Below are 25,535 nucleotides of genomic sequence, written 5' to 3' on the forward strand. Positions count from 1 at the left end.
AAATCAACCAGCATCAGGATGTGCAGCTGGGTTGGGCTGAGACAGGAGGATCATGGGTTCCAGGCCAGCCTGCCATGCTTAGTGAAACCTATCTCAGAGCAGACACTACAAACCATGGCATACTTACTGTGCCTGTAGTAGAAGGCAGATGTTTGTATATCTTCTTTTTGGAGGGCTTGGGGGGGGGGGGTTGTCTTCTTCTCTGCCCACAATATCTGGGACTAAAGAGATAATATTTAAATACTCATGTTCTTCTCATGTTAATGTGTTCATGGATTAAAACTAAATGGGCATGACAGTCTTGAAATATATACACTAGTTGAAAGATGCACTGTATGGTAATAAAGTATTAGGGAAATTCAGCATTAAATATTTGATGAGTGAAAAACTACCTGTAAGTTATCTTCTGTGTATTTTCTTACTGCATTTTATCCACATTACTTATTTACCTATTAAAAGCCCCTAGTCTTAGCTAATATTTACAACATCAGTGCTACCTCTTTTAAGGAGATAGAAATCCTTACGCTTTCTAAATTATATTTGCCATAACAAGAAGGATTTCCAACTGCATCATAGAGAAAAGATGTCACATTCAGTTTTAATCCTTATGGCAGCCCTGAAATGTTGTTAGCCATATTCATATTTAATGGACAGGACCTATAACTCTTACATAATATGAAATTTTAGTAGGTTTAGAAGAAATAGACAGAGGGTGGATATGATTAAAATAAAGAGAATTTGACAGGCCAGGGAAAAGGCTCAGCAAGTTCAGATTCTGAGAACGTACGTAGAAGGCTGGGTAGGGTGGTGCACATCAGTAGTCCCAGCACTGGGGGTAGTCAGGAGGATCTCTGGGGCTTGCTGGCCGGGCAGTCTCCAGCCAGGAGAAGAGTTCTGAGTTCAGTGAGATACTATGCCTCAAAAGTACAGTGGAGAGTTCGAGAGCAGTGATTCTCAACCTTCCTCATACTGTGACCTTTTAATACATTTCCTCGTGTTGTAGTGAACGCCAATCATAAAATGATTTCATTGCTACTTCAACTGTAATTTTGCTACTGTTATGAATTGTAATGTAAATATCTGATGTGCCCCCTGCCCCCAAAGGGTTGTGATCAACAGGTTGAGAGCCACTGTTATAGAGGGACTGGCTAAATATTGGGTAGATAGAGTAGAAAATCAGGAAATGCAACATGTACCATTGTCCTCTTAGAGTCTCCTGTGTGCAAAGACTGAAGAGTCATGTTTTACTGGGCTGGTAGAAGCTATCTCTGTTAGAGTTCCGTGAGTTAGTCCCTCTTTAGAACAACCAGAATTGGTTACTGGAATGAATTTTAGGCTTAGAGTTTGAAATTTTAGTGTCAAGCAAGTGAAAGCAACAAACAGAACTTGGGAAGGAAAATACCAGTGTGCAATTGCAGTCTGAACTTAGAACTGAACACACACTCTAGTGTGCAGGCCTTCAGGTGTGCACTAGCCTCTAATGCCTTGCATGTGCAGAGATATACACGACTGTATTCCACAGTGCCATGTAGAGTAGGGTAGGAGTCTGAAGTCCTAAGTGAGTACTAAAGAGTTTAAGTACTGGAGCTTGGACTCTACAGAGGTAGGTATAGAAGTAGTGGTTGGGAGAGATAGAAAGCAAATAGGAAAGCCAGTCAGACTCAGAGAAGGAATTGTGCATGGAATCCGAAAGGGTTAGTACATGAGAAGTGTAGATAAGGAGGGGAAGGTGATTCATCTTATTTGCACACACGTGAGAAAACTGAAGCCAGCAGATATGACCTGCTAGATACCCTAGTTGAAAATCCTGTTCCTTTGATGCTAATTCTTAAACTCAGATTTGAAGAAGGAAGAGATAGCAGATGATGGTGTGAACATGTCTCTTCTTGGGAAGGAGAGGACTAGCTGTCTCTGAGAGGATTTCATAGGATGGGAATTATTGTACCCAGTAGTAGATTGACTTCGTATTGAGGCCAACACAGAGTCACTGAAGCTCAGCATAACTACATTCTAGATGTTTCACTCAGACTCATCCTGACAGCGTTGGTGAGATAGATATAAAAGTCACAATGCCAGCTAACTGATTTATGGAATTTGAATTCCCATTTTCCGTGTGTGGTCTATATGAGTGTACCTGTACACGTGTTTTTGACTGTGCACATGTGAAAGCCAGGAGCGGAGGCACCATTTGTAAACCCTCCTCTTCAAACTGCCCAGCGCTAAGGAACAGGGCTGTGAGGATCTCGGATGCATGCTGGCCAGTCAGTCCGGCTGGTATGGTGAGCTCTTAGTTCAGTGAGCAACCCTAACTCAAAAACGGGTGACAAGTGACAGAGAAGACCTGGTGCCGACACCTGGCCTCCACACCAAAGTGTACACAGCAAACACACTGCCATCTCACAGTCCTACTTCAGGTTTGTTTTTTTAAAAAAAAAAAAACGTCGTCGTGAGAAACTCTGCAATCCTGCCTGTTCTTTTCACTATAGACAGGTTACACAGACAAAAGAGTACGAAGTTACTAAGTAAGAAGTTGGAATGTATATGAGAGGATTACCTAGCATGAGCCACACAGTGTACATACCACAAGTGACTTAGCACAGTACCTGCTCGGGTATACGCTTTAATTCTGGTAACTACTGTTAGTGATTCACTTCCTTCCGTCTGTGGCACAAAGACTACCCAACCTCACCGTGTGCTTAGATCACCTTATGCTGATGACTAAGGCTGGGTTTTCCTTCTCAAGCCTAACTAGTTTCTGCTTGCTTTGCTGTGATTGGCCATCCTGTTTCTCCTTATGTACCGCACCCCTCATTGAGTTAAATTAATTTATTCACTCTATCTAGTAGTCATAGATCTTGGGACATGGGCTCTATTTTATTCTTTTAAGGACATTTGCGTAAAGTGTTCTTTCTGTTCAGCTTCATGTACTGCATTTACCCTCGTGACACTGCTGCTTTTTTACTGGTTTTCATCTACAGAAATGGTGCTGTCATTTGGCTTGACAAGGATTTTACTTTTTAATTCCTCCTAGATGTTTCCATCAAGTCAGTTGAAGTCTGAAGCTTTTTCTTACCTAAAATGGCCTGGACATTTATACTTGCTTTTCTGTGTTCCAATTCTAAGAAGGTTCTCCTAAGGCCGTATATCTCACTGTATTGTACAGTTTTCCTTTCCTTTCCTTGGGTTTATTCATAAGTGTATTGAAGATGTTATTCAGTACTTACATTATTAAACTGACCAAAAGACATAAGACTAGGACATTGATGTCATTGCACTTGGCATTTTAGTAACCTGTTGGTAGATTAAAATCAGAATGACAAGCAGTTAATAGAAACAGCATTTTGACTTTGTGTTGTACAAATGACATTTGAAACAATAGGGAATTGTTTACTGTTTATTTTTTAATATATTTACTTTTCATTTATTATTTTAAATAGAACCTGGAAGCTAGCTGTTCATTTATGCCTAATATTTGCCAGTTCTTGTCTCACTACATTATTTGGTAATAATTGTTGGGTACATATATTGTTGGGTACATATATTGTTGGGTACATATATTCCTGTGTTTCCTCCCTAAATATTATGCAGCAAAGAGTTTTCCAGGTTTTCGTCTTAGTTTTCTTTCATGTTTTTTTTTCAAGAATCTTAAACATTTAATAATTTAAATATCTGATTTTAACCAAAGGAAGAAAACTTTTTCCCTCCCCCTTTAAGTGACCATTACACTGTTCTTTCAAATATGAACCAACTGAGTTTGGAAATTAGCTGTTATAAAATTCTTCAGTTTTTTGTAATTTTTAAATTTTATTTGGAGTCACTGTGTGAAAGGACTTCACATACCTTCAAATACCAAAATTAACACATTTATCTGTTTAATAAATGTATAATATGTGCCCTCCACAATGCAGGGTTAATTAAATGTATAATAGGAAACTTGTTAAAATATTTTATTGGGAGTCAAAATCATCACAATAGCTTGAGTTCACTGAGTGCTCATTATTCTGTATCAGTGCTGGCTCTAACAGCAAGCTAAATCTGGAGGGTTACAATTAACAATTTGCTCACATTTGAAAAATTAGGAAGGTGAAACAGTATTTGTCAATGTCACTCTGCTAGTTCAAGAAAATGTGACGTGGAATCTGTGAAACTGTGGACTGACCGTCATTCTTGTTCTGATTAACTGGCGGGCCACATGGCCTTGTGAGTGGTGAAGGAATTCTGGCTTCTGTAGTCCATCTTGCTAGAACCTGAATGAGCCTTCCTTCATAAAGGACCATGCTGTCTTTACTGATGTGGCCACGGGTGCTCCAGATCAGTTAATTACCCTGTGTTGAGCAGTTTCTGGGGACAAAGGACTGTTGCCTGAGTGGTTACTAGGAGATGCAGAAATGAATGACTATCCTGCCTTCAGACCTTTGTGGGGTTTAAACAAGAAAGGATGCAGTCTGCACAAGAGGTTGCAGTACATGCTGCATGTGTTACAGAGGCCCTGGAAGACCATAGGAACACAAATGGATGTTTCCATGCTTTCAGGTCAGACATCCATGAAAGAGAAGCCAATTAATGGAAAAGGACTAGGCCAGCTTTCACAAGGGAGCGTGTGCCAGTGTGGCAGTTGAGGCCCTTTATTGCTAGCTTGTGGGTCTGTTGAAGACCTCCAGAGACTTACTACTTTCTCATGAGCTAGAGGCATCCCCAGTGTCCATCACTGCCCAATCCCCATCTTCCTCCTTCATTCACTTCACTTTCTGTAATGCTAAGAAGGGAACTTATACTTGTTTCTGGTCTTCTCAAAGGATGGCACAAATATCTTTCATCCAATAAAGTGATTTCCCTTGTCGTTACTAGCAGCAGAAAGAATCACTAAGTCGGCTAATTAAAGGATTATGTGTTTTCTCGTTGGTTCTATATTAACCTTCAGTTTCAGTTATTTTTTTTTTATGTTAACCTAAATGTATGAGCCTCTGTGTGTGGGCTAGGGGAGGGGAGTGTGCATGAGCTTGCAGACCAGAGGCTCTAAGATCCCCTGAAACTAAAGTTACAGGCAGTTTCAAGTGGCCTGTGTGGGTCCTGGGATCTGAACCCTGAACCTCTGGAACAGAGACTATAGCTCTTAACTGCTGAGCTATCTCCCCACCTTCACCTTCTTTTGTGTATGAGTGCTGCTGTTATTTTAGCATTCTGTCATGGAAGCCGAGGTTGTACTTTAGAAGAGAAGATTAGTTTCTGTAATGCTTTTATCACAAGACCAGCTGTTTCTTGTGCCACCTCCTTGTTGTCACCCTCCTGATGGCATCAGAGTGTCATGGCTGTTTTCCTCTTACCGCTACCCAGCACTCCTGGTCCAGGTGAGCTAAATTCTAGACAGTGAAGCCAGAAGTCGTTCTTGAAGTCACAGACTCATTAATACTTTGTTGTTTGTTCGCCATTTCTTTTGTGAGAACTTGGGTCATATTTGTTTGTGCTTGCTTGTACACTTGCTTTTTTCCCTTTGTAGACTGTGAACAGCCCTCAAGTTGCATTGAGGACAGATGTTTCTAGTAGGTGTGCTAGAAGGAGATGGAACTGGATAGCTCATGGGTCAAGAACATCCAGGAGAGGGATGCTTCTTAAGGGAAGAGAAAGAGATGGCCTTTTATGGGGTAGAATGTATGTGAATATGGACATAGGGGTTTTTTCAGGTGTCTTTGGGACCGATAGAACTCTAGGAAGAAACGGCTTACAGGAGACAGATGTTAAGTATAATATTCATGATTTCACTTGAAGTACTGCAAAATATTTAGATGGTGATGTGGGTCCACAGTTATAATGTTACCTGGAGCAAGAGATCAAGGTAGCAAATGGAGGCCATGTTGTTGTATGAGTTGCCAAGAGAGTCCTGCAAATAGATGCAGTGATGCCCTCATTTAGGATGCTGTAAAGATATTAAAAGCCAGTAAATTTGGTTAGAAACGTATGAGAACCAAGTGATACAGTGAATAGAAGAGAGGGATGCTGGGTAATGAGACAGCTGCGTAGAGAACGGCGGGGCCTGGAAAGCAACCTGAGATCGTTAATCACTGTAATCTCATCTCAGTGGTATGTGCTCAGGGATGGATCCAGTTGCCAACCTCAAGGAGAGACTCAGGGATGAGGTTGCATTGAGGACAGATGTTCCTAGTAGGTGTAGTAGGAGGAGATGGAACTGGATAGCTCGTGGGTTAAGAAAGTCCAGGAGAGGGATGCTTCTTAAGGGAAGAGAAAGAGATGGACTTTCATGGGGTAGAATGTATGTGAATACTGGCAAAGCCAAGTAAGAAACCTAACCAAAAAGGCATTGAGATGCTGTCCTGCTTGCCAGTTAAGGAAACAGGCTTACTCCAGGAGTGCAAATAATGTAAGAAAGTTTTGAAATCAGAATAGGAGTACTCTGGGAAGATAAGATACGTCAGTCAGTTGTATATTACCGTGACTCATGCGCACCATTAATGAACTAAAACATGATTCTTTGGTGGGGGGAGGGATGTTGTTTTAGTTTTTGGTTTGGTTTGGTTTGGTGCTTTGGTTTTCTTTGGTTTGGTTTGAGACAAGGTTTTATACAGCCCTGGTTGACCTAGAGCCTGTTATGTAGACCAGAACTAGCTACGTAGACCAGAACAATTGGCTGGCCTCTGTCTCCCCTGCTTCCTGGGCTCCAGGATTAAAAGTGTGTGTCTCTATGTCTAGCCTTAAGAAGTGTTTTACTTTGTTTTTCAGTAGGCATGGTTGGTGCAAGCAAGCCAGAGACAGAGACAGGAGGATTGCATCAAGTTCAAGCCCAGCCAGTAATATACTGACTTGTAGGACACCTAGAAATGCATGCTGAGACCTTTTCTTCTTTCTCGCTCTCTCTCTCTTTCTCTCTCTCTCTCCTCCCCTCCCCCCTCTCCACCCACCTCCTCAATTAGTTAAAGATGTCCTTTTGAGTATTCCTTAACCAGATGGTTTGTGTCTTCGAGGGGTTACTAATTAACCAGATGCGCATAGTAGGAAGATCAGAGAAAGTCACACAAAGACCCTGGGAAGTTAGCTTTTGAGGGAAGCTAGTACTGCCAGGGAATCTGGTGGCCTTAGAAGTCAGAACATGTGACAAGATTTGGTAAACTAGTGAGAAAAGTTGTGCCAGAGAGGAAATCTGAAAATAGAGCAATTCTAGGTGATGACCTTAATGGTGCCACTGGTCTTCAGTTACAGTCAGAACACAAACAAAGGAAGGTCAGGAATTGGTGGTGGCGGAGGGGTTACAGGAGAAAGATTGGAAATACGTGAAGAGGTTAGAGGCCCATTGGTGATGTGATGGATTACGCCCCAGGTCAACACATTCCTGATGCCCAGACTCTTTGCACTTTATTGAGTTAACCATAAATCAAATGCTGCCTAATATCTTCTTAAAATATAGCTTCTTTTTCAGCCAAATTACTTGAACTAGCATGAAAGGGAGTATTGATTTTTCAAGCTCCTCTTCAGTACCTATAACTAGAAATTGCAAAAGACCATCTATAGTCAAACTCCATAAATAAAATAGAAATGAAGACATGGGCAAGTGTCTTGTCCTCCTAGCTTTGTGCTCAGTTTTGAAGTACTGGGCCAAATCTTTGAAATAGAGAATTTTCGATTAATAAAACAGAAAGCTCATGCCAATTTACAGACAAGAGTTAGCCTTCCTCAGTACTGCCACCAGCTTTATTTTTGTGAGGCCGTTCAGTGATATAATGAGCATCCTGTTTCCTTAAACATGTAAGGGTAGGTTCTTGTGAATTGACAGGCTAGAAGCTCTGAAGCACTGAGTAGGCCGGCGGAGCAGCTGGTGTGACATTCAAGTGTTCATGCTGCCTCTTAGCTCCTGAACAGAAGGGAAGAACACTGTTTTAAATTAGAAATCTCTTCCTTGACTGTAGCTGAAAATTTCAACACCAGAGAGACTAGAAAATGATAGAACATTTGGTTCTCATATTTAACCGGAGATATAGTATGTTCTTATATTTGGTAAATTGTACAGGATTATATAAAATTAACTTTATTTTGGAGCTTTTCAAAAGCCTCCCCAACCAGCAACCTTTGCAACCAGGAATCTTACTGTAAAAATGAAAGATGCCTAAGTAGATCAACAGAATTAGGGAAAAAAAAGGGTATAGTTTATCTTAGTTATGAATAGACGGTAGCTATCTAAATTAGAGCATTTTGTTAAATTTGTTAAAGTTAATGCCTTAAAGTGCTTAAACTTTTTCAGTTTGAAAGTAGAAAAATCATCCACAATATTTATGAAATATGAGACTTTAAAAATATCAATGTACTTTATTAAACCCAAAAAGTACAAAAAAGTACCAGCTCACAAAATATTCTTAGAAAATAATCTGTTCTGAATTGTTCATGCAAATTAAGAACAGTACAATGCAGAATCATAGGTAATTTACCTATTTTGTCCAGGAACTTTTGGATCAAGACGGACATCCAACAGTTAACTCATGAGTCAAAGTTCAGGTTACAGTCTCATACAATAGTGGCTTACCGGAGTGGCAGCAGGATCAACATCCCCAGCATCCCAGAATTTAAAAATACAAGTGTTCCTACTGTGTGATGCATGAACTGAAGACGTCTCTGAGGTAGAGCCCGGCAGTGCACATTTTAAGAGCCCTACCTACAAACATTAACGTTAAAATTTATCATGTTTGTTAGATTGAGAGGTTGTGATTTGTTGATTCTGTAGGTACATCCTTGCAAGATTAGGCCAATCTCCTCATAGATGTGGGTGTCACCAGTCCGCTGGATAAGATTCTACCAACTTAACTGATCATAAAGCAAACAGGTCTCTAGTTATCGTTAAGATATCTGTGCTTCGGTTCATTGACATTGGAAATTTTATTGTATACACTAAGTGCTGTGTTGTGAACATGTAGTCTTAGTATGTGCAGGAAATGGCAGTTATCAAAAGCCCAGAGACACATGTGGCCAGTCTATGCCTCATACTTTCTCTGAGCCAGACACTGCTATGAGTGTTTTAATTGTGAAATTCTGAAATAAGAGGAAATTTACACTTGCACTTGCGAATACTTTTTTATTATCTAAAAGACAATCTCATTTTCTGTGACTGAAACCAGACGAGAACAGTTACCATCACCCAACCCTGCCCCACTGTCTTCCTTGAAGTCAAAGAAGCAAAGGAAGCTGTGGGAAGTGAAACTGTGCAGCCAGAGACAACCATGTGGTGGGAACAAAAGTCCGGCAGTGCAGGGATTAGAACAGCAGAAACAGAGTGGGGGAGTGGGGCAGAGTGTGCTCTTCAGGTTCAGGAACGTGAGAATCACCTGTCACCTAGAAAGTGGTGTCTCCTGCATAGGAGAAGCTGGAATGGAGCAAGTTGATCAGGGAGGAGGGAGAAAATCCATCCATCGGAACAGCACATTTCAAAGGATTGCAGCTACCTGTGGGCCTTGAGCCCACATTTGATTAAATGACCTTTACTAGACGGGCGTTTTATGTCATTGTTTCTTAGGAGCCCTTGCTAAGTTAATTCCTGCACTGATTTGATGTATTTCTGTTTTGGCATGGTTAACTTTAACAGTTTAGTCTTCAAATAAGCATGCCTTGTCCTTCAAGTTTTATGAAATACTAAAGCGCAGAATTATTGCTTGGCCTGCTGTCAACGATCTAGGACCATTGTTCTGAATGATTGTCACTAGTGTACAGTTCATTTGACACTCTCTGAAATGTATGTATTTATATACATACATGCATATATGTTTGCTTGTTTGTTTGTTTGTGAAGCAGGGTCTCACTGTGGAGCCTTGGCTGGCCACTCATTGTATAGACCAGGCTGATCTTGAACTCACAGAGATCCTACTTCCTCTTCCCCACTGCTGGGATTAAAGACATGTGCCACCAAGCACAGCCTGAAGTACTTTTTATTTTCTACTGTCTAAAAGGATTCAAAGAGAAATAAAAATGATCCATCTCTAATACCAAGATGGCTTGAAAAACTCCTTCAATGCTAACCTTCTCCAAAATTAGCATATATTTTAAACATGTTGCTCTAAGGTGTTTTTGGTTGTTCTGTTATCGAATTGCCATTACTCTATGCAGAGCTGCCTTTTCAAATAGATTACAGCTCAGGGCACAAACTAAAAGCATTTCTACTCAATAAACATTGAACTCTCACTGTATCCCAGACACAGATGAGGGTTAAAAATCAATAGGACAGATCGTATCCTGAGGTCACAGTTCACTGGGAAAGACACAGAGAGGTGACTCATATCGTTACAGATTCAAGAAGACAGCTGTGACAAGAGAGCAGGTTAGGTCCTCTTCTGTTCTAAGAATCCGCCCCCCACCTACCCCCACATATTCACCGAAGCCTTCATGCTGGGCTTACTGCTCCACACAGCTGCAGCTACTTCTACAGTACGAAGTCCCTGCCTAGAATAGCCTTCTAGAAGATAAGTAAATTACTGAGGGAGTCAGAGTGGTAGGCATGAATCTTTGGAGATTGATTAATCAGGCATTGTGAACAGTGCTTGTTTTCTGTAACAGTTCTGTATAAATGAGATCCTGCTTAGAGAGAAAGATTGAGCGTGGGGGGGTGCATTACAGACAACATGCATTTAATAAGAATTAACTTCTAACTAAGCTATGAAGACTTTGTTCTTTTAGATGAGTAGGTTTTCTTTAAGTTCTTTGAAAAGTATAAAGCAGAAGTTCTGAGTCATATTAAATTTGATTTTTTCCCCTGGCTTCCTAATTCCTAACCCAATTTCTAATTGATTTAGTGAAATAATTGGGATGCGCTGTAATTTGTAAAGGAAGTTCTCGCCATTAGTGATTATGTGCTCTCTGAAACTATAATATTAGACCAAACGCTCTTCCTACTATTCGAATTATATCGAATAGTTGGCAGGAAGAGACTATCACTTCTTAAGAAAAAATAGTTCAGTTGTTGAAAGATACCAGGGATTTAGGGCAGGAATCTGGTGAAAGGTGTTTTGCACTCCTGCAGAAGTATCTGTGGGCGTAGTGTGAAGAATTATACTTTTCTTGCTGAGACACAAGACAGCGTAGAACATTTCTTTCCTTTTCATAATTTTTCAGTGGAGTAGACAGTTGGTCTGGTCTAACATGTAGTAATTATCTATCCATCCCATCAAGGGACCTTTAAGGCAGCAGTTCTGAACATGTAAGTTAAGACCCTTTTGGGCGTTGAATGACCGCGTCACAGGAGTCACCTAAGACCGTTGGAAAACCCAGATCTTTATATTTTGATGCTTAATAGTAGCAAAATTACAGTTTTAAAATAGCAAGGAAAATAATTTTATGGTTGGGGATCATCACAACCTGAGGAACTGTATTAAAGCCTCTTAGCATTAGGAAGGTTGAAACCCACTGCTCTAAGGGGCTGAGGTTCAGGTTGTCCACACTAACTTGAATGTAATTGAGGAAGACTGGCCGGGGCAGTTTGGTTCTCTAAGTTACAAAGCAGCTATGGATAAAATGCTGGTCACAAAGAAACAGTTACAGAGGTTAGTGATCCGTCTCTTAGCTGCCTGTCAGGGTACAAAGGGAATAGAATTGATTTTATGCTGGTACACACATGTGCATGCATATTCCACACATGCTGAGAGAGAAGGGGGGTGTTAAGAAGATGGAGTTCTCTTTACATGTTCTTTTGTGAGAAATCTGTAATCCCAAACTATTTTTGAGTTCTTTGATCTATTTAATGGCTAAGTTTACATTGTCAAGACAGTTATTTTGCTGGGTGGCAGGTAGACCTCAACACCAGCACATTGTTAAGAACTGTACCCTGATTTCAGGGTTACTCATTTGCTTGTTTTAGTGATTCAGTGTTTAATACTTGGCGATCAAGAGTGTTTGGCTTCAGTATCTGTAAAATGGGAAATTGGATTTTATCTCCCATATCCTATCCCTTAAATTCTATGACTCCCTCATAACTCTTAACTCAACAACGTGAGGGCTTATGCTTATTGTTAATATTATGTTTAAATTCATTTTACAAAGTGTCGTATTATTCCAGAAAATTGGTGATTTTTATGATCAAGGTTGACACCTTACTATTAGCTTGATAATGCCAAGTAATAATCAAGTTAACACATATTTAGCTTTGATCAATTTGGCCTTTGTCTTGCGTATATGACACATTTTTATACATATTTGTAAAGTTATGTTTCGGAATTAAATATAAGATGATCATACATGTGTGCCAAATAAATGTAGCCTTATTCCCATTTGTGTGTTTGCTCTTGATCTGTTATCTAACAGTTTTCGATTCCCCAGCTTTAAATTTTTATACATTGAATAAGCACACTTCGTCAGATAGTTGGAAAGCTCATTCAGAAGGCAGGCTTGTTGCTGATGTTCTTAGTAATAACAACACGTGTTTTTGGCTATTATACGAATCTCATGTTGGTATATGTATTAAAGTCATTTCATAGAATGCTTTGCATGACTCCATATTTCATTTCATAAGTTGCCTAGCTCTTCTCCTATATTTCTTTTAGTTTATGTAAATGATTCTTAAAGTCTGGAGTTACCTTATTGTCCTTTATGGAATCTAGGTAACTTTCATACAACTTCCCCTGCGGTCTCGACCTTGTGAAAGGAGGAATTGAGATCGTGTTATTAACAGTGCTGTCTCTGAGCTTACTTAGCAGGTGGACTTCCCAATCATCCTTTGTGTTCTCCTGTGTCTCTGCCCATTCCTAGGGAAACTTGTGTGTGGGAAGAATCCACCTACTTTCCCCATATGAAGATTATAGCTGTTCTTGCCCTATGTCGGGCTACAGCTGTCTATTTCCAGAAAACCTCAGACTACACACGGTGGTTTAGTTAGAAGTGTCATTTATTCTGGGATAAATTTTATAGGCTAGGTGTCCTAAATAGAGTTGTATGTCTTCTTTAAGACACCACCTTTCTGAGGTCTCAGCTTCCACCTAACATTTTTTTTTTCTTAAGCCTTTAAAATAGAAGGTGAAATCTCTTTGAAGAACCAAAAGGGCATCAAAATAGATGATCTGATTTCCATTTTGTATTTTATTTGAATCCAAACTTAGTCTGTCTCTTACATGACTATAACTTTAAGGCTAACAAATAAATCATTTTTTTTGTTGCCCTTGGCATTTTTGTCAGTCACTGGCTGAGCTGAATGAACAAATAAAGAAGGAAATAGCAGCAGGAGCTAATAGATCATCTAGAAGGAGAAAGCAGCTCCTGTGTAATTAGTAGGTCGTTGGTGATCTACTTCAGAGAGAGGCTGCTCTGCATTTCAGTGCTTCTCCTGCACAGCCTTTTCTCAAGCTGTTTCCTAAGTGTAATGGAACTGAATGTAATCATGTACTCAACCAAAGCTCTTGGCTCATCCAATAATAGAAAACTCAACTTCTAAAATCAATTTCTTGAAAAATGGTTGGAAAAAGTCAAGGACAGGACAAACTATTCGTTGTTTAAGCCAGGGCCTTAAAGGATGCCTCGGGAGGACTAGGGAGGCACATACTCATCCATCGTCCATCCCGACTGGCCTTCCCTGTTGGATTGTGTACTGCTCAGTGATCATGGTAGTTCTTGTGTTTTCTCACAGATTTAAACTCAGTAAGATGAAACAAGCTGATAGGTAACACAGAGGCAGAGCAGAAATCTCATTGACAGTCTGTTCAGGTCTCATTTACACTTCTGGAGTAGGAAGACCATGGGGACAATGGTTTTCTGTGGAAGTCAGTTCAGATTTAGTAAGAACTGGGGAAAGGCTGTTGAGGTGACAACCAAAATCCACAAGTTTCAGTTTAGTATTGATTTGATTGTATAGATCATGTGTTTGGAGTTATTTGACTGCTTTTTGACCAACAGAAATGTCCATTGTCACCTAGTAAATGGGAAAACTTTGTGGAGGCATATTATGAGTAGTACAAGCATGGTATGTGGCTTCTACTCCTAGGTCAGTTAGTATCCCTTTTCTTAAGGTACTTAAGAACATCCAGTGAATAACATTGTTTTATCTTATTTAAATCTGTTCAGGGAAATGACAAATATTGGTACCTACAAATAAAAAAACATAAGTGCTACCATCGCTTCCCTAAATAAACAAGTTAGCAAACTCATAGCCTAGGACAGAGATGTTCTTTCTTTGCGGAGACACTTAATGCAGAGGCATACCTCACATGGGCAGAGTGTTGAAAATAAGTGACTCATACACATTCAGCTTTAAAATGGAACACGTATACCAACACACACACACACACACACACCATTACAAAAGAATGGATGGGATTTAAAAGCCAGAGATGAGGAAGAGTGTCATGAATCACTGTATCTACATATTGACGTTGTCATTGCAACCATGAAAACAGCAGCTGTCGGACAGCTGTGCCAGATCACTTCCTCCAACCCTTTCACCATGGATAGAGGGGAAGACAGCAAGGCTATGAACGCTAATGCTGCTGATGGCTCCCGAGGTGGAGAGGGCATCGGATTCTAATAGGGGAAATAGTCACTGTGGGACTGGGTGAGAGAGAGGAATCAGAGGGAAACCAGAGGGTGCTGGGAAGTGGCTAAAAGTACTGTGTGTGTGTGTGTGTGTGTGTGTGTGTGTGTGTGTGTGTGTGTGTGATGGAAGATGATTTTGTATGACTGGAATGACATTCTTATGTTGAGCCCAGAATGCCACTTTTCCTTTATTCCAGACACTTAAACAACAGGGGACTTTCTTTGTAACTTGTATGTCTCCTTATTACATCTCAGTCTAGAATATACAGGACTTACAGCTATGCCTTAAAAAAAAAAAAAAAAAAAAAAGGCGGACAGGTGAAGAAACCTCTCTGTTGCCTGTCTGTAGCAAATACCTTAGATCATCACATACGTGGCAATTGATGGGAGTAGCAGGTCAGTGGTTAAATGGACACACATGCCGTTGTCACAACACAGACAGGAATCTTAACTTTGTCTCTTACAGTAACTAATCTATATTAGGGCTACTGTGATGCTCTAGCCAACAGATTTTGTGTATGGAAACTGAAGATTATCAAACAACCACACTCTCGGTTGGTTTTTAAGTTGCTTATTGTAATAATTGGTGTGAGTAGGTGGGAACCCACTTGGCCTAGGAGATGGGTAAAATGGCAGTAATTGAGCAAACATAGGGTTTATGAAGTGGGAGTAAGAATACAGTGAATGAAACTGTCTTATAAAGTCTTACCTCTATATTCCCTCAGATTTAAGGCAAGGCAAACAAGCATTACTTAGCCAGCCCTCCTCAGCACGGCAGATAAAAATGCTTACTTAGCCTTACAGCCAGCTTCCATTTCATTCCAGGAGTTGTCAGGATGCTCCCTGAACACACAGCACTTGTATTGTCTGGAAATTTAATAGAAATATGAGTTGTGGAGTACATGCATAATTCTACCGAACTTAACACTCGTAGGGTGTAAGTCCTTCCACTTGACACTGAAGACTGCTGATGTGTGTGGACCACAAACCATGGTATACATACATCCTTCTAGCAGCTTTGTAGGTCAAAAGTAATTGTACGACTCTTTTCTAGTCGCCAGATACTTTGTTATTTAGGGGGTTGGACTGTTTGAGTTGAGCAAGGTTGATTCAGTTAACTGAAGCTTGACCTCGAATACCTTTAAAAACAATGCAGCGTCCAAGTATGCAAGGGAATGAACGGGTGCAGGAGGTGCTGTCATGGGAAGACTTAACCAGACTCGCAGAGTGAAATTGTTAAGGGTGGAATCAAAGATGGCATGAGTTTAAACCCAGGAATCTAGGATAATGATGATCATGGAAGGCTGCAGTTATCAGGGAATATTATACATCCGATCGTTAGGGTGTTAGATAAGGACTTGACAGGTCAGTTTTAGGTACTTATAAAGGGATGAACTGAAAAACTAGTGAAGAAATTAAAACTGTATTTGTTCCTCAAACTTTTATTATCTATTTTTTTTCATTTTTATATTTTATTATACTCATTCTTTTATTGTCTGTCATGGTCTCCCATAATTCTTGGTTCTAAGAATAGGGTATCATGTAGACTAGTTGATAATCGGTAAGAAAATGAAGACGCGGAAAAGATGAAGGCATAGGAAGCAACTCTAGGTAGATAGATATCCGGAGGTGGAAGCATGACAGGAACTGAATGGAAGATAGCTTTAGAACTTCAGAGGACGACGGAGTGATGACAGAGTCAAGGAGTAATGCAGGAAAATGCTTGCTGGGTTTCTGAGGCTTGAACCCTTTCATAGGCAGTTTGATATATATAGAAAGGTTTAGCAAGCTAGGTGAGGCCAATGTATAAGAAGGAGTTCTGGCTTTGAGACCAGCTATTTCCATCCATTGAGTTAGCTGAAAATTCGATTTATCTAGGCTTTAGTGTTCAGGATAGAGTAAGAAATAATATTATTTAATTTTAGTAGTTAAACGAGAGGATGGGTTTAAGGCAACTAGCAAAGTTGGAGCTAACTAGTTGGAACTAAGCACTTTGTAACTGGATAACAGTAATATATCACACACATGCTCACACACACACACAGAGAGAGAGAGAGAGAGAGAGAGAGAGAGAGAGAGAGAGAGAGAGGTCAGTAACAATGTTCACTTTCATTTGATACTGAGTTCTAGTGACTAAATAAACCTTTAAAAAAAAAAGGAAGTTATACTATGATCCAAATCCATAATTCATGAATATTTGTAACTAGTGTACTTCATTTAGCTACCTGGTAGCATTTAAAGTGTGCATGGGTAATAAATGCTCTTGAGAATGAACTATTAACACCTAAATCTTTTCTTCCTACAGATGTATACATCTCAAGATTGAGAGGAAGAAACAAGTCATGGGCCAATGGTCAAGATACTTCTCTGGGAATCATTGCTGCTGATACTGCTTTATAGAGTCATACAATGAGTCTTTGGTTTAAGGAAGATTTTCATATTTAAAAGATTTTCATCTTGGAAATAATATCAAGTGAAAATTTCATTCTTTTGGGAAACATTTTCCTCCTAATAAATTATCCTTGTAATGGGCGACATGGCGAACAACTCAGTTGCGTATAGCGGTGTGAAAAACTCTTTGAAAGAAGCTAATCATGATGGAGACTTTGGAATTACGCTCACAGAGCTGCGGGCTCTTATGGAGCTCAGGTCCACAGATGCATTACGAAAAATACAGGAAAGCTATGGAGATGTCTATGGAATTTGCACCAAGTTGAAAACATCTCCCAATGAAGGTAAGTCTTGGTGTTGATTAGTCACTGGAGCCGAGAGTAGTGTTAATCCAGCTCAGATGGAGACATATTTATATTGTCTTGGTTATTGCATGATCATGCCATGATTTTAGTAATGGGTTATCAGCTTGTGACAGTTCTAGTCGCTTAACAGTTTTCAGAATGGTAAGCTGACCTGTTTTGTCCTTTTGTCTGCATTAGTGTTCCAGTTTGCAATAACAAGATTGCCCTTCACTGGAGGTGTAGAAGGTAGAACTGAGAGTGGTACCCCCCAGGGGATTCAGTGGAAATAAACTGCTCACTAGCCTTCATTTTGCCCGTGTCTTAAAATAGTTCTCACTTCCAGTAGCCGTCAAAGTTGGTTTTTGCTCATGGGACTTAATCTAAACTTTTAATAATCAGTTGACCGAGGTCTGAACACAAATTTTTGGATTAGATGGCACTGAGTCTCTCAGTAAATATTTCTGCGGTCAGATTATGTCAGATTTCCCTGTGTTTGAAAAGGCTTTAGTTTCATGGAATCCCTTGTTTTATAGCATAGACTTTCCTGTGCTATGACCTTAGAAATGGTCTGACAAAGTTAGTCTTACTGTTCATAAAGCTAAGGATACAAAGTTTTCCTTATTATTAAGCTGTTTAACTCTGAACCTTTTCCTAACATTACTGCTGATGGCAATCCTTTATGTAACAGCAAAAGATGATTTCCAGCATTATTGGGGAATTTTAAATCAGACCAGCAGAGTTCTTTGAGAGCACTTGTGTAGCTGTGTGTGAACGTGCTCACTGCTGACTATGACAGGTAGGCCCTCTGAGTTCTCTGATGACCACAGTGTTGAGGAACTCCTCAGAGTCCATGCTCACCCACGTCCTAAAATGACATCATTTCACTGCGGGATACCTTAGGGTTTATTTGTATCTTTTCAAGTCAGAATTACTAACGTCATAGGCTTTCTGGTCTACCTTAGTAATATTAGGCTTGTGCATTATGCACACATGGTTTGCGATTACCCTACTTTTTGACATGCTAGATGTATCCCTTAATGTGCTGTTTTCCATTATTAGGTTTATTTATTTTCTTTACTCATTGATACTATATTTCTTTTTTATTTATTTATTTAAAATGTTAATAAAAGGCTCTATAAGTTCAGTAATGCTCAATAACAAGATACCCATACAATCAGAAGTGTAACCCAATACCCAACCTAGATATACCAACTATCTTTGGTGGAGACACGTGAACATCCGCCTCCATGTTCCCCCCCGCCCCCCGCCCCAGATCCTCCTCCTTACCCCTCCTCTTCTTCTCCTACTGTATTTCATCTAAAACTCAGCTAGCAAATGTTTCATGATCACCAAATTAATAGGAAAATTAACATTAAAGAACCCTCCTTGTCACATATATTTATTCAAAAACGGGAATATTGAGTGGCTAGGAATGTAGCCCTATAGCAGAGCACTTACCTAATATACATAATCCATAGGTTGGATGTTAAGTACTGCAGAGGTGTATATTGAACTTCAGTTTCAGATATATGACCGCTCTTCACCCAGCCATATTTTTGTATTTTGTTGCTATAAGTTATTAGAGTTTTTGTTTCCTAATTGCTGAATATACCTCTCCTACATCTTGTCATCTTTTTTTGTAAGTGTGATTTCTCATCAATTTGTAGTATAGATTGCTTTATTATTTTGAGTAGTATGTTACATTGACTTTTGAATTAGTTAATGAATTAATTGGAAGTTTTGCTTCTAGAAATTCTGGGAAGAAGAGATTGTTTACTCTTGACAACATGATAGAAGCCATGAATGATCTCTGGAGAACTGATTTAACAATTAGCATTTTATCCTTATTGTGTGTGCTTTGGGGCACTAAGTGAAATTATGCACTGTTTAAATTGGTCTTTACAGTTTATACATAAATATATTTTCATTTTGAAATATCTTTTTAAAGATTACAAAGCAGTCCACTGTAAGCATATTTGTGTTTATAGTTACTGAAGTATAACCAAAATGGCAGCAAACTTCATGGAAATATTTCCAAAGGACTCGTCAGAGCTTTCACTTATTAGGAATGTTTCACTCCAGAATCTTAACGGTTTTGTCACTGATCAACCAGGCAGATCATCAGTGAATCAGGGTCAAAAATAAGCAGCTGGGGTTTGTGTGGCCAGGGGTGTGTCTAGACAGTAAATACATGCCTTTTTGTTAGAGTAATCTGTATTCAGGGAGTATGAGAACTGAAATGGTTCTTCACAGTACTTGGGTTTGACTACTGAAACTAAAGGTGTCCCCTGTCCCTTCAGTGCATTTGTTTATGAGTCACTCCCTGACATGGCTTTTGATCTGACTCGGTGCTTTGTGTGTTCCATAGATTCCAGATATCTCCCTAAGGTGGAAGGGTATTGACAATTGTTGGAGGAAATTCTGAGTATAAAATTAAGTTACATCTGGCACTCAGAAATTTTACTGCAATATATGTGCCTTAAAATTGCTCAAGTATAGTACTAGAAACTGTCTACTCTGTGACAGGTACTTTTTAGGCCCTGAGCATATATCCATGAATAAAGCAAAGATCTCTACCTTTTTCTCAAAAGAGAGAGACAGTTCATCATGTTAAATATGTAATGTCTAAATTAAATACACAGTGTTAGTGTCTTATGCTTAAGAGAGAAGTGAGTGGAGAAGAACAGTCGTGCTGGAGGTGCCTCTTTTAGATTGTGTAACATCTGAAGGAGCAGCCCAAGATTTTTCTTAGGAATAGCAACAACAAAAACATTAACACTTATATTACATAACGCTTTCGTGCTAGATTGGTTATTAGTGCTTTCCTACAAGTGTAAGCCCCTTTTATTCTTAAAACTCCTTTATCTTATTTTATAGGGGAAAAAAAAGGTTAAACAGCTTGCCCAAGTGACACTTTAGCCGTGGTATCTCTGGGTAGATGCTTTTAAATGGCACGGGGGACTGCTTTTTATAAAAGTTCAGTCCGTATACTTTACGGAAGGGTTGAGATACTGAAAAAGAGCTACTTTGTTCTTGTTTTCTTAATTTTTCCCTCAGTGGAAAAACAGACTTATTTTTGGAGTTCCATGGTGGATAAATGGTTTTGTGTGTCAACTTTCTGTCAGTGACAAAATACCTGAGAGAGTCAATGCTGGAAGGAAGAAAGGGTTTTAAGGATTTTTTCTCATGATTACTTGGCCCATTGGCTTGGGGCTGGAAGGAAGCAGTAATTATTAGCAAGAGTACCTGGTGGGGAACTCAGGGAAGAGCCCTGTGGGAGGCATTCAGTAGCCAGCCTGTGGAGTTCTCCTCAGCTCTGTGGCCTTTAGAAGTAGCCCTTCCATCCAGGCATCAGGGTTTCCTGCTTCCCCAATTCCAGCTTACCAACGTGTTCTCTAAAAAGGTATGATTTGAGCCTGTTCTCAGGAATACTACAGATGTGTTGACCAGTAGAACATGTTTGGTCAGGTGAGGTTTTACCATCTTTTTGATTGATTATCATAATTCCTGAGGGGGATTGAAATGAAAAGTTCAGGGTAAATGAAGGTAAGATTTGGAATGTCATATTCTTAGCTGTGTCTTTTAGAACAAACATGTATCTCATATTCCTCAGAGCTCTAGAGTTTTATGCCAAAATAATCTGTTTATAACATCCTAACACCTAAAATTATTTTAAACTATTTTTCTTTCGTGTTTTAGTTTCCTGTATTGACTCTGTTAATCCTACTCTAAATCCCATTTCTCGGTCTGCTAACTTTCCCAATGGCTTCGGGTGTCTTTTCTACTTTACCCCTGTTATCTTTCTTGTGCTTTGTATTGGGTGGCAGAGAAGACTCTACTATAGGTTTCTGGAATGCATGCCTCTAGCTCCAGTACCCTATTTGTTATGCAGTAACACTGCACCAAACAAAGTATAAAAGTGAATTAATACAAATTAAAGACAGATGCTGAGTTACCAGGCATGGCTTTGTGCACCGCAGAAGGAAGAAGGCAGGTAAAGCTGAGCTTTGTACGTGATGATTATCAAAATGAGGTGAAAGAGAGGCTAAAGTAAAACCAACAGAGGGATCGAAAAATGGCACTAGAAACAGTTGAGGTGCATGATGGGAAGCTGGAGAGGCTCAGTAGCTATTGTCATTGGTTGCCTAGTTTCCATGTTTTAAGTGACAGCTTATATTTGCGCTCCCTAGAAGTAAGTCTCCGGTCCTAGTGTACTTTGACCTTGTATCCACGTGGCAATATAGTTTAACTCTTGGAGAAAATCGACCTTTCCCTAGGGATAAATCATTATTGACTTAGGGGCTAGTACAAAAATGCTCTCATGCGCCATGGTTTGTGCTCGGCTTTGCAGAATAGCACAGATGTTCAGCCCATGTTTGCATGGCTACGGTGTGTTAGCATGTACGGTTTCATGCTTCTGAGTTCTGTGGCGCTTCTGCATGAGCTTGCCCAAGAAATGTATTGCCACTGTAGTCGAGAATTAAATGTTATTTTGGTGCCTGCTACGGTCACTTGTTTTCACTGATTATAAACTTTTTTTTTTAAAGGCCGTTTTAACTAGTTCTCCAATTCTGTGGCATGTATATAATTTTAAAAGTCATACGTGAACCTGAAGTAGCATGCCATTGACTTTCTCTTGTGCTTTTAAGTTTCATTTTTAGGTGACAGTAGATTGAATTCCCTTTCAAAATATTCCCTTTCTGTCTTCCCAACATACTCCTGGAGTTCTCTTTCTTGGTATTAGACATTTCCTCTCCTGTACTTTCCTGGGTTGTTACTGGGCAATGCTATCCAAAAGCCTGTTGACGTTGACTTCATAAGCCAACACCTGGTACTCATAGTTCCCGTATTAACAGTGCCTACCCACGATTCCCCTCAGCCTTGAAGGTGAAGCCCCAATTCCTCATTCTTTTCTTAGAACTCTGTTCCTGAACCTCTCCAAACCTTTCTACTGAAACTGTTACCAGTGTTGCTACCAAGTTAAAAACTTGAATGGCTTTGATGTGAGTTTTTTTAAACCCATTCTCGTGTGGTCCTTAAGCCTTGGAAATTCTAACTCCTTTTTTTTTCCCCAACAGTGCCTCTTTCATTGTACCCTATGGGTAGGATCCACTGTCTTGTCTTTCAAAAAAGTTGATCCCTTTTCCTATCTCAGGTTCCTAATGTTTGAAGCAGCGAATTTCTCATTTTTCTTAAAACTCATGTCAGCTCTCGTTTCTAGTCTTTTTAGTGTCTAGCACACGTTACCTCCACCTGCAGCACTGTATAAGGAGAGAATCAGGATTGAGATGCTAAAATGAGTGTATTGGTATTCCTTCGACCACCACAGCCCTGTGACCTTGGAATCCCTTTCTTCGTGTATATTCTGTTAGTATCCCCTTCACTGCCATCTAATATGTAATACACTGGGTGTGTCTGAGTGATTGCTTATTAGTCATCCCTACCAAACTCTTGAGTCCTTTAAGGTCAAGAACCAGGGAAAGGCATCCTGCCTGCCCCATCTCTTGTGTGTTCAGTACCTTTCCACAGCGCCTGGCACACGGTAGCATATGGGAATGAGTGTTTAGGTCTGACTTTAGATGGATGGATCAAAAGTTTGAGGGCCAGTGAGGGATCACCTCCTCCTTCAAAACGGAAACAATGAAGAAGGTTGTACATGAACACATTTCCATATACTCTTCAGTCTATGTCCTTCTGTCCAAAGTCACCTTAACTGATACACCCACCCTACCACCATATACATGTACACATATGTACATCCATAGTCACCCAGTTCCTAGTTTTATGTGGAATGGATTATCCTGATTCTCAGCTAAATCTGCCTGCATCAGACACTCCAGTAAACCTTCTCATCGTCTCCTAAGTTAGAAGCAACAATTGAGATAGTATATTTCTTACGAGAGTCATGGTGACTTGATATAATTGGTTATGATTCTCTCTCCTCTCAAGTATAAGATAGTTCGGTTACTCTGTCTTACCTGTTCATAGGATCAGTTTCAGGCTATTTTTTTCTCCCCACCTTGGTGGATGCAGACATAGAAAGTGTATAAATTTGGATATTTCTGTGGCTTGTGGTTGTATTTTCTCTTTATGAAGCTTACTGTTCTTGACCTTGACTGGTTGCCAGTCTGCTATAGTCAGCCAAGCTCACAGGACTCCGCAGAAATTTCATTATATTTCTTGATACGTTATCTGTAATAATTTGCTACTTCTCTAATTTAAAACCCAAGACCAGATGGTTTCCTCCCTGTCTGTACTCTGCTTGGCAGTGGCAGCGTCTCCCTGATGTCCGTCAGACTGACACCCTCACATGGATCCCATCCCCCTTGCTTCTTTACAGGTCTTCCTCTAATAATATCCACGAGTCCTATACCATCCTGTCATCTCTCTGCCATCCTCATTTCCTTGGGAGGTAACCCGCTTTAATATCTGCCACCCATCTTTGAGAAAACAAACAATATTCTTAACTTACCTTTACTAATTTGTTTCTCCCCACTGCATTACACTTCTGGGAAGAAAAAAAAAAAAGATGGTTTCCACTCAGTCCTCCCCATTGTCTCCTCAGTTCTTTCTAACCAGACTATCTTCCACACATGCTAGAAGGGTCTCATCAAGGTCATCATCTTTTGTTTAGTGAAAGAAAATGGGCCACTTTCTGCCTGTATCTTACTCAGCCCTCTCACACTACCCCAGCATTTCCTGTAGTCAGTAGTGTCATCTTTGAAACCTCTTTCTTATAGAAGTGTCTGTAGTACTGTGTGAGCATGCTTCCTTCTGTCTTGGCTTCCGTCATAGTGCGTCCTTCATGTTATCCTTGCCTGCTCTCTAATTATGCTCTCATCTAGCTGGTACCTTCGGAATCCTTATATGTTGCTGACCCTCTGGCTCAGACTTTGCATATTCATTCTGAATATGACTAGCAGTCATCTTACTAGATATTGCTTTTTATCTGCTCAGGTCTACAAAACAGAACTATTAAGTCCTCCTTCTCCTTCCACCAACCCCGAGGTTCCCAAAGCCTGCCCTATCTTGGTGAATAACCGCCATCCACCCACTCACGTGCACATGTTAGCTGTGATTTTTCAGTTAAACCCACCTGCTTCCAACATTCCAGTAAGCCACCCCCACTCAAGTCCTTGTACCAAAAAAAAAAAGAAAAGAGGACAGTTAAAAGTTAAGTCTAGATACCATTCTTTCTTCTTCCCTCTCCCTTTCATCCTACATCCAATCATTCCTTGAGATTGTCTGATCTCCTTCCAGGGTACCTGGCAGATCCAGTTACTCCTCTCCATCTAAAACGCAGAGCCAAGCACTCCTGTCTCTCTGCACAACAGCCTCTTGACTGGTCTTTCCCCTGGAGCACTCCAACACAGCAGCGTAAATGACCTTTCTAAATTACACATTAGTTATCACTTCCCTACTTTAAAACCATCAGGTAGTTTCCATCACAGTTAAAGTGAATAACAATCTTCTTTCCTATCCCCCACAATCCCACAATCTTGCCCTTTTTTTTTTTTTTACCCATTCTTTCTTTGCTCCTCTCTCACTGGACCCTAGCCACACTGTTTGCTTCCTGGTTCCTAAGTCTTGTAACCTTGTATTGATCTCTGGCTTTTGTGTTTTTTTACTATTGGAAGTGCCTCCCTCTGGTTTTCTCGTGTCTGACTCTTCATCGTTCAGACTCATTCAGATGGTAGTTTGTTAGGAAGTAGTCTGCTCAGAATTCTGGGGGCCTCTGAAAAATCATTTTTCCCTGAATTCCATGTATCTTTAAATGTCTTAATGAATCTATTTGTCTCTCTCAGACATAATTTACACTTGCTGAGTGCAGAACTGGCCCCTAGCATGTTGAGCAGTGTCTGCTGTCTGGAAGTTGTTGATCAGTAAATAACATCTTTGGGCAACTCACAAAACTCTTCCCCTTCATAATACCAAGATTATCAAATCTATAATTAAGTTTGTGTTCCAAATGGGCTTACCACTTACAGCATTCAAATTTGTAACTTGTCTTCCCCCTACTTAATGAACTTTTACCCTGTAATTTTCTATTTGCAGAGTTAATAATGCCTTCTGCTTTTTTTCTTCAAAACAAACAACCTTGTCAGTTATTCCAACAAGCAGTACTGCTGCTTCCTCCAAGATGAAAAGTAAAACAAGATTTCAGTATGGGACCTGCATTTTAGGTCTTCTAATTCACCAGCAGCTTCCGTCTTGTATGGCGTAAGCATGTGCTTAGCTGTACGTGATGGTTAGGAAAATCACAATTCCTTAAAGCTACTGGATTTTCTTAGTGCTCTC

At 39.9% G+C, this 25,535-nt stretch overlaps 1 protein-coding gene and 1 long non-coding RNA gene across 4 annotated transcripts in view; one reads left to right on the forward strand and one right to left on the reverse strand.

Moving 5' to 3' along the window:
- The window catches only part of Atp2b1 (ATPase plasma membrane Ca2+ transporting 1), a 105,978-nt gene that overhangs the window by 35,428 nt on the left and 45,015 nt on the right, over nucleotides 1–25,535 (forward strand). For all 3 annotated transcript variants that reach the window (XM_028783081.1, XM_028783080.1, XM_028783083.1), the window contains exon 2: nucleotides 16,808–17,237. In XM_028783081.1, coding sequence (XP_028638914.1) covers nucleotides 17,030–17,237 — 208 coding nt within the window. In that variant the 5' untranslated portion in view covers nucleotides 16,808–17,029. The remainder of the gene's footprint in view (nucleotides 1–16,807; nucleotides 17,238–25,535) is intronic.
- LOC114634482 lies at nucleotides 23,726–24,567 on the reverse strand. The gene is made up of 3 exons (XR_003713329.1): nucleotides 24,503–24,567; nucleotides 24,334–24,372; nucleotides 23,726–23,745 (listed from the first exon to the last, which is right to left on the reverse strand). It is a non-coding gene; the product is annotated as an uncharacterized LOC114634482 (long non-coding RNA).

Source organism: Grammomys surdaster, unplaced genomic scaffold, assembly GCF_004785775.1.
Source record: "Grammomys surdaster isolate TR1022 unplaced genomic scaffold, NIH_TR_1.0 958, whole genome shotgun sequence".
In the NCBI taxonomy this organism is placed as follows: domain Eukaryota; kingdom Metazoa; phylum Chordata; class Mammalia; order Rodentia; family Muridae; genus Grammomys; species Grammomys surdaster.